Source organism: Centruroides sculpturatus, unplaced genomic scaffold (assembly GCF_000671375.1).
Source record: "Centruroides sculpturatus isolate CEXI.00-Female unplaced genomic scaffold, Cexi_2.0 scaffold546, whole genome shotgun sequence".
Lineage (NCBI taxonomy): Eukaryota > Metazoa > Arthropoda > Arachnida > Scorpiones > Buthidae > Centruroides > Centruroides sculpturatus.
In genome coordinates, this window is record NW_019384706.1 from 175,167 (window position 1) to 194,227 (window position 19,061).

Genomic DNA, 19,061 nt, shown 5'->3' on the forward strand with positions numbered 1-19,061 from the left:
TGTTCCGTGCCTAAAGCTGTCCCATTACTCAGGTTAAAAACATTAGCATTATTTAAACTTCATCCAATGATAAAGGCATATTGATTAATTTGGCCAAGTAACAACAGTATCTTGTTTTTCCTTATTAAATTTTGAAATGCCCATCTATTATATACAGGTTGAATTATGGAAAAAATATATAGCTTGGGAGAAAAGTAATCCTCTAAGAACAGAAGATCATGCAACAATTACTAAAAGAGGTAATATTTCTTGTTTGCACGATTTTGAAAATTATTTCTAGCAATTTTTTCATTATTAAACAGGTTTGTTAATTTTATTACAGTTATGTTTGCATACGAACAGTGCCTTTTGTGCTTGGGTCATCATCCTGACATCTGGTATGAAGCTGCACTCTTTCTAGAAATGTCAAGTAAATTATTAATAGAAAAGGGGGTAGGTTATACATTTAAATCATTTTCATTATAGATCCATGTTTCTATAATTTATATTTATATGGTTACGTTATAGTTATTTTTCAATTTTAATGAATGTACAGGTTGTATACAATTTAATGTACACGTAGAATGATTCTAACACTTAGACTTACAGCAAATTAACACAATTTCTCAATTTTTTCCTTAGAGAGTTGATTTTGTTAAGTATTCCAGACTCAATTTTACATACAATTTGTATTTATATGTACTGTACTGTACAAGAGCAGATTTATAGGAAGCTGATTCATTTGTAAAATTATAAATTCAATTATTTACAATATTTGAAAATGTATTTTAAAGGATATGAATGCTGGCAAACTGTTTAGCGATGAAGCTGCTGCAATATACGAAAGAGCGACGACTACGCTTCTTAAGAAAAACACGCTTTTGTACTTTGCCTATGCTGATTTTGAGGAGGTAAGATTTGTTTGTGGCAGAAGTATTGACTTATGTATAGGACACACATTGCAATACTTTTCTACCTGTGTTTGTAGAACTGGAAGATATACACTCTGTCCAAAAAGTTACTATGCACTGAGAAATTTGTAATGACATTAAAGTTATATGTATAGCATTGCATACAAGATCTGTAAGTTGTATGTCCTGTATTTCCACTCTGTAGTAGATGATGTTACTGCTTGCTCCACTCTGCAGTAGATGGCATTACTGGAATTGCCTACCCATATTTGCCCAGACTTGGTTCGCCAAGAGTGAGATACAAGTCCATATTGGCCGAGTGATGGTGGTTTTGAGGATTGAGTAACAAATACTCCCTGTGGAGCTTGTATTTCATAATGATGGGAACTTTGTAGATACCATGTAACAAAGATTTGTCTGACGGTTTCTGGATGCACGAGTCCCCCACAGTAATGCCATGCAAAATTTGTTAGCCAAATTTTGGAAAATGGGCAGTGTTGCAGACACTCCTCAAATTGGTAGGCCCACAATTTTAGAAGTTTGAGATCTGGGGCATGATGCTGAAGCTGAAGAGTTTTACTTAAATCTTTTCCACTGCATGATAACTTTTCGGACGCCCTGTATTACAAAACATTACATCTTCTGTAGCATGTTCATTTTAGTAATGCAGAACTGAATCAAATATATTTGTGAATTTCAGGGAAGAATGAAATATGACAAAGTTCACCAGATTTATAATAAATTTATAGACATTCCAGACATCGATCCGACTTTGGTAGGTAGCATGTCTTTTGTGGAATGTGACTTTATGAATATGGAAACATAACATTTAAATGTAACATTTTACAGGCTTATATTCAGTATATGAAATTTGCAAGGAGAGCAGAAGGTATTAAAGCGGCGAGAGCAGTGTTCAAGAAAGCGAGAGAAGAAAATCGCACAAAGTATCACATATTTGTCTCCGCCGCACTCATGGAATATTATTGCAGTAAGGTAAATAGATACACTGGGAATAATTTCATTTTATTTTTTAAAATATTTCATCAGCATGGTGTTCTTCTAACAGGATAAGAATGTTGCTTTCAAAATATTTGAGCTAGGATTAAAAAAGTATGCAGATAGTCCAGACTACATTCTTGCATATATTGATTATCTTTCACATTTAAATGGTAAGTGTACATTTGTATGCTGTTTATTATATTTTGTGATCTCTTGATTCAAATGATTATCTGTATTCCAGAGGATAATAATACAAGAGTGTTATTCGAACGTGTCCTGACTTCAGGAAGTCTAGCAGCAGAACGTTCCGTGTAAGTTTGGTTCTTAAATCTACAATAGTGTAATCTTGTATAGTTTTTATACTCTTCATTCAAACTTTTGATTGAGCACAATATCACGAATGCTACAGACACTTTCTTAACTGCAATATTCATTAACTGTGATCTGCAAAATGATAACAAAACATTAACTTATTCTACATCAAATTGGTAGATGTTCTTTAACGAAAATGGCAGACGATAGTACACAACATATTTCTTTAATGTTTCCCAACCATCTGAGGGGGATAATAAACAACAGCAGAAAGAATTTATAAACAAAAAAACACAATCTTATATCACTCCAACAATTAAATTTTAATGATCCCAACTATGTTTTCAATCCAGTTTAATGGATCTTCTTCAGTTGGAGAATAAAAAAATGAGAGTAGAACATACAAAATTTAAAGTTAAATGTACACTTGTATGTACATATAATGTGTACATATTCACCCTAAGGTGTATATTTTATGTTTTCACACATTAGAGAATCAAACACTTTTGTTAAATAGTTTTATTATTGCTACTATTTTAACCTTTTCAATACACCAAGGAATAAGCATTAACCAAATGGGATTCCATTGAGTCTAAGTATGGAGCTCTGTGCAAACACACCAGTCCTATCCCATAAGCCAGTTCTAATAAAGTTCAATGCAATATTCAGAAATATGATGATATAGTAATTAATTAACATTTATGCAAATGAGCTAAATTAAATTAAATTATACACACTACATATGTGAATACTTTAAATTTGGTTATGTAACCAAAGCTGCTAAATTTTTTACTTGTTTTTAATTACTTGATTAACAAAATTTGGTGGACAAAGTTGCCATCTTGTGAAAAATTTAATAACTAGAATTGTCGATTTTCTTAATTAATAACTTTGAAAATGTCTAGAGAGAAGATCGGTACGGACCGGGATTCCAATCCGCAACACTCGCAGGCCGTCAGGTATGTTACTAGTTACACTTTCCGAGCTTCGAACCAATCTTTTCTCTAGACATTTAAGTAATTTAGAATAATTATGTAGCCAAACTTGTTATGTTACTGTTTGTATAAACATGCAGAACAGAAACATGCACTCTCTAAAGTTCTTCATCTCAAGTCATTTGTATAAATATGTAAATAGCTGGAGATTAATTACCACAGAAGACTAGATTTATAGTATATTTGCACTCAGAATAGACTTTTCTGTTTTTCTTAATTATGTAAGAGGGAGGTTAAAATTGAATCAAAAGCAAAATATATTTTCACTATACAAATTAGACATTGGCATATCCCTCTACAGTATTGACTCCAACTGTAATTTGTGGTAATATGTATAAAAAATCAATCACGAATTTGGTTGATAATTTATCTTCTAGTTTTGAGTAGATGTTTAGTTTATTATCTTATTTATCTCATTCACTTGTGGGAATATACACTTAATATCTGTTACCTATAATCCAAATAGTTCTGTGTAGCAAAGTCAAAGATTCCTGGTTTCTAAATTAATTTTCCAAACAGTGTATTTAGTACATAAGAAATGATATAACTTCCAATATATAAATTCATGATTTTTAAATTTCCTCTTAAAATGTCAACATGTTTAGACCCACCAATGGCTGAGCAGATCAAACCACTGGATGCTGATAGTCTGTCACAGGTTTGTACCTCACCAATATGGTTGGTCGTGTAGAGTTTTTTATATTTTCTTCACATGTCTAACATCTAAACAGAGGTCAGTTTTCCAAAAAACTCCTCTCTGGAGGCATTCCCTTTGCAGATCGATTACCCATATATTTCATTGCTATATTCCATATAACCAAAATCAAAAAGTTTAGAAAAAAATAGAACAATTAGAGAAAGGGGGAACAAAGAACAAGGCAAGCAGCATAAAATTTATATGGTATCCCAGTTTGTGAATATCTGATTAAGAATAGCATAACGATGCTTTCTCGGCCATTTTATTTCTTTCAAGACTTTTATACATACACTAAAATGAAAGAGAATTTGAAGGGTTGCAATGAAGAGTGAAAACAGCAGCAAAGAAAGCCTATAAAGGTAAATGTAAACTTCTAGGACTGCTTTGATAAGTGGTATGGATTCAGACAAGTGTGTGTAGCTACAGTAGGAGTTTATTTCTTACTCCTAAATGTTAAAATTTTCTAACAAATTTAAAAGCATATAATATAAATAATAAATAGAATCAATTAATGTAGATGAAAAAAATTATTAGATGTAAGCTTAGTATCTCTTTACAAGTTTGACATAAGCCAACTTCTTGTTTGAACCAAGTTAGAGTGTTAAATTGAATGAAATTGTGAAATTTTTATTTAATTTCACCTTAAACACAGTGAAAATTTTCTGGTGGATCTCTGTTTTTCAAATGAAATTGCATGGCAAAGTCCATCAATGGGCCGAATACAGCAAATTAAGAACATGTTTGTATGCAAATGAGGCCGGCCGTCTTCTTGTAGTGTCACGTAATAATCCCATTGATTGATTGATTGATAGGATAAGGCTCTGTAAATATATATCAGTCAATTTGGAGTAATTAAAATGTGCTTTTGACAATTACATTAATATTAAATATCTAAAATAAATAAGGCCCACCAGTGGCCGAGTGGTCTTCGTACCCTAAACACTGGGAGTTCGGTCATGGGTTTGCGCCGCGATCGGACAGGCTGGCTGCTTGGAGTTTTCCGGGTTTTCTCCTTGCCGATAACGACTAAATAGGAGGCCAGTTCCCCATAAAAGTCCTCCCGGAAGGCATCCTTTCCACAGAGAAGGCAACGGGAAACCACTCTGGGTACTAACCTTCCCTAGTAACACCCTGGCGTATTATTAACTGCTTACTAATATGCGCCAGGTGTCGCCAACGTCAGAAATCTGATATGGCACCAAGAAGAAGAAGAAAATAAATAAATTAACTTTATGATATCAGATGGTATGAGTCTCTCCCATCTTAATATTAATAGTGTTTGATAAATTTGAATCCTGCTCATAGATATAATTCTTATTCTATTAATTTGTGTAAGAAAACATAAAGCAGAGCACTGTTAATTTCAGGATACCATCCCATGGATCGTCCATAAATTATGTAATACTATTTTTATATTTTTCAACACCAATGCCCTGTGATGCTGTCAATCATACCTGCCCTCAAAATTACACAATGCATATTGTCAAACAACCCACTTAATTATACTAAGGAATAATACATAACACAGAGTTTCATTTTTTTTTTATTTGTGATTTTAGGCCCTTTACCACTCAGAGAGCACAAAATGGCCAGATACACAACACAGAATAACACACATTACATTATTTTATTAATTATGGGTATAAAGTACAAAACAATGATGTAATTGGTATGCAGCACTTCAGAAATAAGATAAATTGTTCCATTGCCCACAGGTCAAGACCCTAGCTTTATGTAGCATTTCTGTAAACACTCCACCCCCTGTAACACATCATAATGATTACCTAAACACCCACTCACCACTACCTACATTTGTAATTTATGGACAGCCTATAAATTGTTTCTGATGGATAAAACTATATTTTATCCAGATTAAATCTGATGTGGACTCTGTATTATGTGAAATTTGGTTACTTGTGCCATTCTCCTCTGTTGCCCATGATAATCAACCTCATTGTCAGTCCGACTAATCCACAATTGGTGAAAATTGAGGCTGGTCATATATCTTCAAAACTTACTGGTAGACATTTTGATAAATTTCACAAAATTAAATCAATTAGTGTTGAGTAAAGCTTAGTTCACACTGGGAGCGATTCGCTAGCGAAAGCGAAAAACAGAGCGAATAACCCATCAAACGAGTCATGTTTGACCAGCTATTCGCTCTGTTTTTCGCTTTCGCCAGCAAATCGCGCTCAGTGTGAACTAAGCTTAAGTGTTCACCTTTTTCCTAGTTAAATCATAAACAGTGTAGTAGTTGTACAGTACATATGATATAACACAACTTTAAATAAGTTTTTAGTGTCCAGTCCGGTGTGCCAACAAATTAATGATGAGAAGGAAACAATTTTTCTCTGTGTCACCTGTTTATTATTAATTGTTGAACTTATTTTCATTAATTTCCATGTTCTCCAATAAATTCTTGTAACTTATTAAAGATTTTTTTATTAATTTTCAGAGAAATATGGAATAAATTTCTAGAGTTTGAATCTAACATTGGAGATCTGTCTAGTATATTAAAAGTTGAGAAGAGAAGGGCAGCGATAATTGAAAGCGTAAGTAACCCGATTTAATTAATCACTACAATTCAAAATATATATTTAATTTACCATTCGAATCTACAGCTGAAAGAGTTTGAAGGCAAAGAGACTGCACTTCTCGTCGACAGGTATAAATTTCTAGATCTCTACCCCTGTTCTCCATCAGAATTAAAAGCGATAGGTTATAGAGTGAGTATATTAATTTTATAATTTGAGTTTTACTATTGAATTATGTTATGAAGCATTGTTTTTTTCCTTATTAGGAATTAGCAAAGCAGCATGTAGTTAGTTTACCAGCCACATCGGTAGTAAAACGAGAAACCATTCTGGACGACGACGACGAGAATGGAAGAAAACCAGCATTCCCTCGTCCCGACACTAATCAGATGATTCCTTTCAAACCCAGGCAGATATATCGTAAGTTTTTCTTACAAAAATTTATTAGCATTACTTGAAATTGCCTTTATGGAAACTTTACACCCATATAGAAGTATAAAGATTACTTTGGTTAGTATAGACAAGCTTCTAAAACAAATATCGTTTTTATATTCCAGCTACCTTAGCTCATCCTGTCGCAGGAGGTGTTTTCCCTGTTCCTCCCGCAGCTTCCTATCTTCTTACTCTGTTACCTCCACCAACATGCTTTCACGTAAGTTTATGTTTACTGTTTTTATACTATCGTAAATACTAGATATTGATATTTTACAATACATCTTATAGGGTCCATTTGTCGGCATAGATAGCCTTATAGAGATATTCAAGAACTGCACTCTTCCAGAAAGTCGTAAGTATGAGATCCAATGAGAAAATTTACATGCAAGCAAATGATTTCTAATGGAAATTTTTTAACTTTTTAGCTCCCGTACCCGCAGAAAATGGTATAATTAAAGATGGAGAAAAGTTATTTGAACATGCAATTCAAGCGATGGGAAATTCCACGTCCAGTGCGACCAAGAAGAGGAAAGTGGGAGAGGACGGCGCTAACGAAGAAAGCGAAGAAGAAGACGGAGGCATGGTGCCACCCATCAAAGACATTTATAGAAGCAGACAACAGAAAAGAGTTAAATAGATGGAAGTGAGACTATTCAGTTTTATGCTTTTATTGCACCATATCATCATGGACAGATAACATTGAATCATCCTGATTGTTTCCATTCCACTGTAAATTCATTTTTTCATTACTGTATAGACAAAATTTGAAGATGATACAAATAAAAAGGTTTTGTATATTTATCAATTCTTCTTCTGTCATGTTAAAAATCCCTCTATAACTATACTAACTTACAAAGTTATAAATTTGATGAATACATATCTGGTATCAAAGGGATGGGAACCAAAACTAAAAGTTCATATACATCCAAATATCACCTAGCATTAATTACATAATTTAAATTTTCAAGATCCACAGATCCTCATGTAACATTTCAATTTACACAAAATTTGCTACTTATAGATGGCCAAAGAGTAAAGACAAGGGTATCAACAGGTTCAAATCTGGGTCAAATTCTCAAAATTTTCTCAGATGATTTCACCTGGGCAAGGGACAGTGTGTGTTAAATTAAGTGCAAGAGGGCTCGTACCCTCTTGCACTTAAAAGAGGTTAAAACAGAGTAGTCTAAAAAAGAAGTTAAAACAGGTAGTTGGGTGCAAACTTGCACCCAACTAACAAGCCGTCTTATGGAATTTTCCAGGTTTTCTTCATGCATCTAACACCTAAGCAGTGCCAGTTTCCCATAGAAAGTCCTGCTGGGAGACATCACCCAAACATTGCATTACCATATCCCATCAAACTAACACATTCCTCACTACTTAGCCATATCATTTTGTCATGGCCAAAATGATATGGTTAAGTAGAGTACAATATACTATAGTACTATAGGTAACAAAAGATGTCTGAGGAGGTGGAAAGAACAAAATAACCAATATCATTCTGACTGTTGCATATTAATCAGCAGTTTTCTCCGAGGATCTGCTTTGGAGCAAACCCTTCTTGTAATTGGATAGAAGATTGCAGTTTAATCCTTATCTTCTCAGCACCTAAATTTGAACAGTTTAGCTTAGTAAGAAACAATCAGCATGTAACACACTTCACCTTCACAGGGATTCAGACATTGCAACAAGTTGCCACATAAAAGAAAAAAAAAAAGGCAATACTGAAAGAAATATAGGATAAAGCAGCTTACCTTTTTTTCTTATTTACAAAGCACTCAATTCATGTAAAATGGAAGAAACAAGTTTTATTTGAAAATAAACCAGATTTTTTTCCTCTTCCTCTTCAAGATACTCCTTAAATAATTGATCAGCCTTGAAGAGAGTAGAGGTTTCAAACACCAGGAGAAATCAGACGCAGTTTTCTTGTTTTTTTCCTTCTGTAAGAATTCTTTAAGGGCTCTAACTGCAGAGAGCCCCGGCCTCGCCCGAGTCACGTGACTGGCTTTCAAAATTACCGAATTGGTACATTTAAAGGAGAAATTCTGATCTATGATTTCCACATGAAAAAAGAAGAGAGACCATCTAAAAGGTTCCACTTCACACGCGGAATATTGATCTAGATCAGGGGGTGAGGGTTGCGAAGTTGTGTTCTAGAAATAATGCTTTTCTGTTAGATTTTTTCGCTTTTCCTGACTTGTGATCAATAGTTTAAAGATTCTTCGTGAATTCCTCACACGAAATGTAACAAAAAAAAATGTCCACGTGTCCGAGATTTATTAAGATTAGTCACGTGCCACTTTCTACACCCCGTGAAAAGTACGGGATTTATCAATCTCTGGCGGAATTGAGAGGATATAGATAAGGTTCCACACTATTTACAGTATCTACGACGCAGTACATTAAAGACTTTACGGGATAAAGCGGGAACCGAACCCACGTCTCCTTTATATAAACAAGACACCCAATCTTAGAAGCTTTCATCAAGATTATCTTTAAAGATTATCTCGATGTATCTGGGCAGAGTTTACCGTCCTAGTTAAAGCAAACGTTGACATTTCTATTCACTCGGTCAAATATTGACGTAATTTGGATACCGTGTGACGTCACCGACTTGGTTTCTTTAAGACAAGTCGTGCCGAGGATGGTGAATTGCGGAGGATTTTTATTTAAATTGCCAGCAGTGCTCTTGTAAAGGCAGCATTGTTGTTATTGTAAGGCTGCCCGAGTCGATGATTGATGTCAAAAACATCTTTTTTTTTATGCCTCTTGGGGAACTACTTTCATGCCTGGTACACTTGTCCTTACAAACACACAAAAGACAGTTTTCTACCGCGAAACTGCGGAAAAGTTTTTCGTTTTTCTTCTTATTCATGAGAGATTCGAGTCTTTAGAGCAGTTTTTTTTACTATTTCCGGAATAAAAAAATAAATATTTTTCATCTGTTTGAATTATTACTTATCTGTCCATTACTTATCCACTCCTATTCAGTAGCTGCCTTGATTAGTATTCAGTAAGCGTAACTTCCACTCTGTAACTGTGTAAACACCGATTTTTAGTGTTTACTACTTCACATTTTTAAAATTCTACAAGTTTTTAAAGCAGTTTCATCCATTTCAAATGGAACTTAGCAGAATCGAACCTGGTCTCCCCTGGTGAACAGTTTTGTAAGCTTATTTGAACGTACAGTACAAAGTTCTATTTTTTCGTGGATTATATTATAGATTTATAGTAGTCGCGAGCTGTAATAAATATAAGGGCCTTCCCCTCCACTAAATAATAATAAATTTAAAAGCGATGCCCTGAAGGCCTATTTAGTATGAGGCTTCAGACTTTAGCTTAAGTGAGAAGTTAATTTCTGTTATTTCTGAATATTTTTATTAAAATTTCTGGGTTTTTTGTGTAATTTTTGTACGAATCATTAAGTGCGCCAGTTTGTTTCAATATGGCAGCTGTGAAATTCTCTACACTGACACGAAACAAAGTATTTCGAACGATTTGAATAGAAATTTGGCTTACGTCTAGGGCTTAATTTTCCCAAAATATGTGTTACATGCTTAATTATTTAATTGCATAAAAATTAGGAAAATTGCAAACGTAACAACCCAAAAATTTCAATAATAATTCGATTTTGCGCGTAATTTACCTAATATAAAGCGTAACGAAACGTTTGGTTTTAACAGCAAACTAAACAAAACGACGGCGATTTTAGGCACTTGCACTGTTTAATTTTTTCACCAACACCTAAACACAATAGTAGCCCAAAATGGCTGTGCTATGTTCATTTTTTCAGTGTTGCACTGAAAAAATCGGCCATTATGAAAAGTAATGGCCTAAAATGGTCCAGTCTTCTTAGCTTTAGGAAAAAAATTGGTCATTTTACGCTACTAACGATAAAAAATTGCTGCCATCATAAAAAAAATGGCGACCGTTCTATAGATCCTTCCTGTGTATAAGTTCATACTCCCCCCAAAATTTGCCGAATTTTGGATCGGTTCGGCGTTTAATTAACCTTTTTTTCATGTGCCAAACTCTTGAAATTCTCCATTTTTATAGATTTTTATCAAATTAGAAATGGACGCACTCGTAAATCCAGTTTGGAATTTAGCACGAGTTTTGCATAAAGACAATGGTCGGAAATTAATTATTTCCGTCTTAAGCAATATAATGGAGTGAATCCGGCGAGAGAAGAATGAATTAAGTCGTAATTCCTATTAGGTATCTTCATATACAACTCGAGAGAATCAGGATTAGATAATTACTGGAGCAAGTGCATCCACTTTAACGAAAATAGCAATCTACTCTTCATGTTAATTAAACGCGCTCTGTAAACAGTCGACTCGTATCTTTGTGATAAAACGAATTTTCTAACAAATACATAACGTCTCCAGATGAAACTCGACTCGTTTGTTTACTCAAAGCTCCAGAATTGAGCAAAAATATACTTTTCCTTCGAAATATCCACCAAACGTCTAATAGATGGCGCGACTACGTTATAATATTTACATAATTCCATATAAGGAAGCGATTATCCTGACGTGGTATACGATTAGCGAATGGGAAGTGATTGTAGTTTTTAAAATCTCCTTATATGGTATCGTTTTAAAAAAACGGTCGTTTCAAATCGTCCAATCATTGAAATTTGTAACTGATTTAAAAGTTTAAAATACGTCACAATTCAATTAGCGAATCACGTTCTAGGTATGAAAAGTTTAATATTGCCATCATTGTTAATCAAAGTATAATTATAGAAAACTTAAAAAATATAATTTGTTACTACAACAAGTTTAAAATGACGTTATTTCAAATTTTCCAATACTAATAACGTGATTGGCTAATTATGAAAAGCTTAAAATGCGTCATCGTGAAACGAGCCAATTGAGTTTTAATTGCCAGAAATTTAAAATATTTCATTATTAAATTAACCAATCTTGAGAGCGATGGATTTGAAATATAAAAAAAAAAAAACGCGATTTTGAACAGATAGCAAATAATAATGTGAGTATTTTATTTTTAAAAAAACGCAATTTAATTAATAAGATTAAATGCCAACGACTTAGCCGACAATATTAGAACCTTTTTTTCGCCCAAATGTTATAAATTTGGTGGCGTTTGACGCGATTCATTAAAACGGAGGTAATTAACTTCTCCGATATGCGCTATGTAAACGGAAATTATGAGTTATTATCTCCAAAGAATGAAGCCATCGTCGAAAGTGTGATCTGGCGAAATAAAACGCAGTTAAAACACGACTTTTGATGTCAAACACCTTTTCTACTCACTTAATGATGTTAGACTTACAAAGTGAAGCGATTTGAAACATAAAAGACCCCGGTTTAATGGCATTTTAACACGCAATACCGGTAACTCTTACCGGATTGTATCCTAAATTTAATTTTTGCTATGCTTTGGATATATCTTCTTTAGGGGTATAATTTACTATTCCCCCTTTTTTACACCAGCTTTCGGCAGCTTAATAGAGATCAGTCTGTCTCAGGGGTGAGATTTTCCCTTTTTTTCAATCCCAGAAATAGTCTCTGGCAAGAGAGAATTCTGGGATATATAAGACCCAGGTGCATAAATTGTTCGAAAAATTGATTTCGATTGACTAGAGGGGAAGAAATCACTCCAGATTAATTTTAAATTGGTTAAACTTCGTTAAAAAGTGGAGGGGGGAAATGCCTTCTCTGGTTTCGTAATTAATTTTATACCTTTGTTAATGACGAAATTTAAAATAATACATTGAATGGAATTGTAATTGTTTCGTCATTAAATTTCTTAAATATGATTAGACGCTTAAAGATTATTGTTCGCTCTAATTGGTTAAGATCTGTGACGTATTTTAAAATGATTGCAAATATAGATTTAATTCAAAAAAAATTATCAGTTTTTATAATGTGTGACGAAACATATACTTTGTTATAAATTTAAATTTTAAAAAAATATATTATTACGTCATCGAAGTTATAGCTTATTATTGGCTAAATTAGCTAACACGTGATTATATCACCTTTCACTTAAAACTGATTAATTTTTCTAATCGGACAATTTAAAATTTAAAAAAAACCTGTATACTTTTTTTATTGGCTAAAGTAGAGACAACGTATTTTAATACGGATTTCGAATCATTAAGTTAGATTATTCGAATTGAAACGAAATAGGGTCAAATTTAAAAGTAATTTTCTTAAAATGAAGTCAAAATGACGCAAACTAAAAGTTTCGAATGTTATTGGTTGATAGATTTCAATTAGAAAATGGCTCTCTTCTATTGATTAGATTAACTTCGAAGTAATTCGAATGGTTTCCTAATAAGGAGACTTTAATTTAAATTTTAACTCAAATTAATGTTATTTTTTTCCTTCCTTAATTTAATTAGAGAAAATTATATTTATTAAGAGGTAAATCGAATTAATTTTTCTGAATTTTTTTTTCTCCTACAGAAATTCAAGTGTAAATACGTAATTCTCATGCCAGGGTTATAAAAACCCGGTAGAAAAATATAATACTGGAGATAGATAGAATACGATCGAACAAATTTTTACAATTCCATCGACGATTCCCTTATCAAGAGTGCGAGTCTATTCCAGTCACGTTAAGTCAGTCTAATAAAACAAGACACAAATCGATACAAGTCACAGAAAAATAAAGGAAAAAAGAAGTAACAAATTGATGTTTCTGATATTCTTGTTTAAGTTTTTTTTTAAAAAAAAATGGCGTCCTTGTCTGATTTTTTTAAAGTCCACCTTTCTACTCGGTGTTTACTTGATCTAATCCGCAAGCTGTAACTTTTTGTTCCACTCCCTTTCTTATCGATTTTCTTCATTCATCCTCCTCTTCACTCCATCTGCCATCGATGTTACCAGACACAATGTGGCGTTAAGTAAACGTTCTTGATAGATGAAGTCAAAGAGTTTACAGTAAATGAGGTTCTACACTAGATATTATCGTTTCATCTTCAAAAATTTATCGATTGCCAACTACTTTTTTCTTTATTTTCTTTTTTAATAACTCGAATTTCTTCACAGAAGAGTGGTGAAATGGTCTTTAAATGTTTCCTGTTGGAACGATCAATATCTGTCATAAATGGCGATTCTTATCCCGATTATCATGGCTAATTCTCGAAGATCCGATAGTGTATCGATCAGAAATTCCTATTCGATCGATCCCGACCTATCGGAATGTTCTGGATCCATAAATCTAAGAAAGGAAACGATTTAAATTATCGTAGCCAATTAGAGCGTACATTTTCGATTTTTAAATTTGTAAATATCCAATAGAATTCATTAACCTTATTGACGTCAGCGTTAAGTTGGATGAGTTTAAATTTCGTCACGTAATGTTTACCGGTAAGGAATAAATTTCCATATTTGGCATCGATTTAAATTACGTGTTTTAAATGCTACCAATGGAGGGTTGTTTGTTTTTATTATCCAATAATACTCGTGAGTTTTAAAAACTTTTTAAATTTAATTTATTGGAATTTAATTGAATATTAAACAAGCAAAAAGTTTAAAAGTTTCTTTTTAAAGTATTTATATTTAATTATTTTAAAATTAAATCTTATTTTAAGATTATTCTCTGTTAACGCTTTAAACTGAACAAACGTGAATAAAACGGTGCATTTCATTGGTTAAATCAATGTTTAAATTAAACCTATTAATAATTTAAATTTTTCAACACAACTTATAAATTTTTAATGTTTTTTTAATGTGTTTACAACGTTTTAAATTGTATTTTTGATCAGTAAGAGTATTTGCATTCAAGATACTTTTCAAAGGTATAGAAATCGTTAACACTAAACCCTTCGAAACAACTCGGAAGATCGATCATCCCACGAGGATCACAGCGATCGAACATTGATCATTTACATAAAGGAATGTTGAATTATAAAAAGAAAACTCAATTTTTCTTTGTGGACGTGGAGTAAGGTGTTGGGCAAACGAATCCTCCTTCCTACATCATCATTAGTCATGCAACCCCGGAAGCCATTCATTGTCTCCATTTATGCACTCGACGCTGCAAGAAATATTATTGTGTCCATCCCGCTCTAATTAGTCTAGTGTAAGAATATCAGAAGTGTCATTAGTGTCAGGCCAACATTTTGTGTGTGTGTGTGTGTGTGTGTGTGTGTGTTATACAAAATATAGAAGAGTAACACGGTTTAACATCCTGTTCGATACGCCCTTTTCTTGATTTCTTGTGTTGCCCACCGTACTACAAGTTCTAAAATGAGGTATCGAATACGATTTCAATTATCGATTGGTTTTAAGTTGCACACAATTCTCTTGTGGGTAACATCTGTTGTCGAGTAGAATTGTTCACACTCATCATTCAACCCGTTTTATTTCTAACAGAGATTAATCACTTCGAATGATAATTGTGAAGTATCGTTGCAATTTTCTGATAATAATCGATACTATTAATCGAAAAAAATAATCGAAAGATTTATAAAATAATTGATTATTTATGTTTATCAGTTTTTTATTACTTTTAATTGTTAAAAATTGATATTTTTGTCTTCCAGTTAATTAAACTCGGAAAAAAACTCAATTACTTATACACGTGTTTAGGTCGTATCGATTTTAATATAAATATTTCAATTTCAATTGCCACGTGGTTATTTAAATGTCGCTTTCCGAAATTGATATTTAAATAAACACGTGCCGATCGAAATTAATTAATTGTTTTTTTTTTAAACAATTTTTAATTAGTGGAATTGACATTCGATCAAATGTTCAATTTCAGAAAGTGATTATTTTTTAAATAAACACGTGTCAAACACGTGCTTCAAGAATAATTGTTAAGTAATTGATGACTTGTTTTCAATTTTAATTCAGAAAAACATCAATTGTTAAAAAGTACATTTTTATTTCAGCGATTAATTTATTAATTTCGATGTAATCGATTATTTGAGCCATAAAAATTGAAAGATTTGCGGCAATTTTTTCGATTAAGTTATGATTTTTTTTCAATTACGGTAATGATCAACGTGTTTAGCGATTCGATATCTTTATTAAACGCCTCATAAATATAACACAATATTATCCTGCGAGAGATAATAACATAAATCGATCATGTGAATGTGCCATCCATTTTTTCCCTTTATTAATAAAGAGATTAGAAGTTTCGTTATTGAAATCAATCGCTGTCCGTTTCTGCTCCTCTCCGGGGCGAACCGATCCTCTGATATTTGCATAATATAGGCCTACCGTACAAAACGACCCAAAAGTCAGGACAGTAGACACTTATATAATAAATTGTATGATAAAGACACTTATATAATAAATTGTATGATAAAGACACAAAGGCATATGAATTAGTTAAGACCCAAAAGCCAGTTTACTCGGTTAACTGACTTTTGGGCCATTCTGATTCACGCATAGATTTAAAGATTAAGTTAAATATATAACTAAGCATTTTCTGTAAAGTAGGTTCACACTAAGGTTAAATTATTTTAAATCTAAGATGATGAGATTCCTGGTTGTTTTTAGGGACATAAAACTCAACACGTCTCTTCTCTTCCCGTTTTAAGCTGGCATCAAAAGAAATTTACTTTTACAAGTAACTGAAATGTGGGGCATTTTACTTCAATGACCATCTCTTCTCACTCGTTCTACAGATGCGCCTCTTGTTAATAAGCTGGAATTTTGCATTTAATTGCCTAACAGTAAATGGTACCGCGGTTATACATTTTATAATTCAAAAACTCGACGTAATAATTTTAAAAAACACACAAAAAATAGCTATTAGCGTCCGAAAAGGGAGGCCGTGATGTTTTAGTACAGCAAACGTGCATCTTCTATCAAGATTTAAGATGACTTCTATAATTGGTCAGACGTTTCTTACTGATTGAGTTTCCTCAGAGAGACTTAACGAGTATCAAAGATTGATTTACATCCCATTTACTTCTTTCATTTTGTATTCTAACTCTGCTCGGTCTGCTACAGGAAGTTCTTTTAATTCTGTTATGGGAAGAGATAAATTTCTGTACAAAACTTAAAATTTCGTTGCTGCGACGACGGTAACGACCAAAAACTCGCATTATAATCTTCTTCGGTCGTTAATTCGCTGTATTTACTTAACTAAGTCCTTTTCATTCCTCTTTTAATCGGCTAATGACGTTGCCGTTTATTTGGAGGAATTTCGATTTTATTATAAGTCAGAATGTAATGATTTTTGCAAGAATAATCTATTTAGAAGTGATTTAATCGATACTCAATCAGTAAGTTCTATAAAATAAGTCGTAAAAATCTTAGAAAATTGTCTTTTTAAAGGCTTTCGTGTGATAATTCTTTAGAATAATCGATTAATTATTCAATTATTCTAAATAATTACGGCGCAAATGAATTGTTGTTAGAAGAATTATAACACAAGCAAAACCTTTTTAATAATTCTCACACATTTCTCGGAATAATCGATTAATTCGTATAATAAATCGATAAAATAATATTCTTACAATAATTATATAAATCCGAGTTAAATATAAGAAATCGATTTTTTTCAAATAATCGATTATTTAATAATTTATATCAATTTCGACAACGATACTCGATTTTTGTCTATTTCAGGCAGAAATCGAGTATATTTTTAAATCGATTGTTTAAGAAATTAATCAATTTTCCCTTTCAAGCTGAAAGAGATCAGTTACAGGTCGAAATAGATTACTTTCTCTGCATTCAATTGTTTGTCACTTTTGAATTTTTCCTTTAAAATTCTATATTAAAAACAGCATTTTTTAAAATCCCATTTTCGTCATCGATCCCATCAAAACAAAAAAAAAAGAGTATATTTAAGAAAGGGGACGGAAATTCACTTCAGGCAAAGAAAATTTAATCATCTTCGTGTCCATGTGTTTCCAGTTTATTAGATTCCCATGCGCTCTTACAGACAATTACTCGCCCCCTTTTTTATACTGGTGGCTGTCCCTGGTGGTTTGCGGTTAACTGAGTAGGTCAAAGGAGTGCTGCCCCTGTCACGTGATCGCGTTTATATCTGGTTAGTCAGAAATGACAATCCGATCAGCGCTCGATTGCTCCTAATTAAGGTCTATCGATCGGCTGATAAAGTTTCCCCCTATTTATCGATTTTGCAGTATCTATTATTCTTTTACTTATAGGGGTTCGAACCCACTCCTCGCGCGTGCTGACTTTATACCGATCTGCTGTCTGTTACGGTAATAACAAGTGATGAAGATGTGCCTCGGTGGGTAGAAACCAGGGTTCAATATCGCCTGCGAGTCTATGGGGAGTGCTACAACAGAAACAGAAGCAGTAAAGGCAGCCGAGACGAACGATGACAGCAGTTCTAACACAAAAGCATCGTTAATTACGACAACACGCAATAGTTCAAGTCGTATCATCAATATTAAAAGCAATGGTTAACCATTACGATAGAGAAACCATAACAATAAACAATAATAGCGACGTCGCAACGTCAGTCGTGTAATATTAATAATTACGTACAGTGCAGTACACCATCAGAGAGCACAGGAGCTACTGATAAGAAAGTAAGTAGAAAGAGGCATAAAAAAAACACAGTAGTGACAAGAAAGTGCTATCGTATTAGCCTAAGCTGACGTACGGTACTGTACCACACTGTCAGGTATACCATAGAGATTTGGATAGAAACTATTCAATTATAGATGGGAAAGTGCTACCATGCAAAATGCTCGAATGTTAAATCGAATCAATCTGACATAGAATATCAAGCCCAACGATTTACAGTTCTTAAAACGACTTCTTCTCCCGCCTTCAGACGTAGGGCCAAGTTGCGATTTTTACGAGATGCCAGTGATGGAGTAACTCGGTTACTGTTCCACGATATGAGGCCAATATCTTTAATGCAGAAGCCGCTACACTTCTTCCATATTTCTTCCATCCTCCTTTCTAATTTCTTTAATGATTTCCACCTAACACTAAACCGAAAAACCGCGCGCGCACACACCCACACAATATTTATCTCTAATCGAATCTCTGTTTCCTCTTAAGTATAAAAATTCTCCATATTTTTCTTATCGAGTGACGTAAATTTTATCCTTCCTGCTAATCGTGATGAGTAATGATTGCTTGTGTCGTATTTTAAAAAAAATACTGATTTAAAAACATATATATATATGTTAATTTTGAACACGGAAATAACATTTATTTTTAAAAATTTGCACTTTTTTCTTATTTCGATGTGTTTTAATTAACTCTAAAAATTA

General features: G+C 33.0%; 1 protein-coding gene across 3 annotated transcripts in view; it reads left to right on the forward strand.

Annotated features, from left to right (window-relative positions):
• LOC111627678 (cleavage stimulation factor subunit 3-like) overlaps positions 1–7,922 on the forward strand; it is a 67,640-nt gene extending 59,718 nt beyond the window's left edge. Inside the window, exons 10-23 of one of the 3 annotated variants that reach the window (XM_023371283.1) lie at positions 158–239; positions 323–432; positions 774–890; positions 1,591–1,665; positions 1,740–1,883; positions 1,957–2,059; positions 2,131–2,200; positions 3,107–3,160; positions 6,349–6,445; positions 6,515–6,619; positions 6,694–6,847; positions 6,985–7,079; positions 7,151–7,214; positions 7,288–7,670. In XM_023371283.1, the coding sequence (XP_023227051.1) occupies positions 158–239; positions 323–432; positions 774–890; positions 1,591–1,665; positions 1,740–1,883; positions 1,957–2,059; positions 2,131–2,200; positions 3,107–3,160; positions 6,349–6,445; positions 6,515–6,619; positions 6,694–6,847; positions 6,985–7,079; positions 7,151–7,214; positions 7,288–7,499 (1,482 nt within the window). In that variant the 3' untranslated portion in view covers positions 7,500–7,670. Of the gene's footprint in view, positions 1–157; positions 240–322; positions 433–773; positions 891–1,590; positions 1,666–1,739; positions 1,884–1,956; positions 2,060–2,130; positions 2,201–3,106; positions 3,161–6,348; positions 6,446–6,514; positions 6,620–6,693; positions 6,848–6,984; positions 7,080–7,150; positions 7,215–7,287 lie in introns of all 3 variants that reach the window. The other 2 variants (XM_023371285.1, XM_023371284.1) reach the window with 2 other exon arrangements.
• The last annotated feature ends 11,139 nt before the right edge of the window (positions 7,923–19,061 follow it).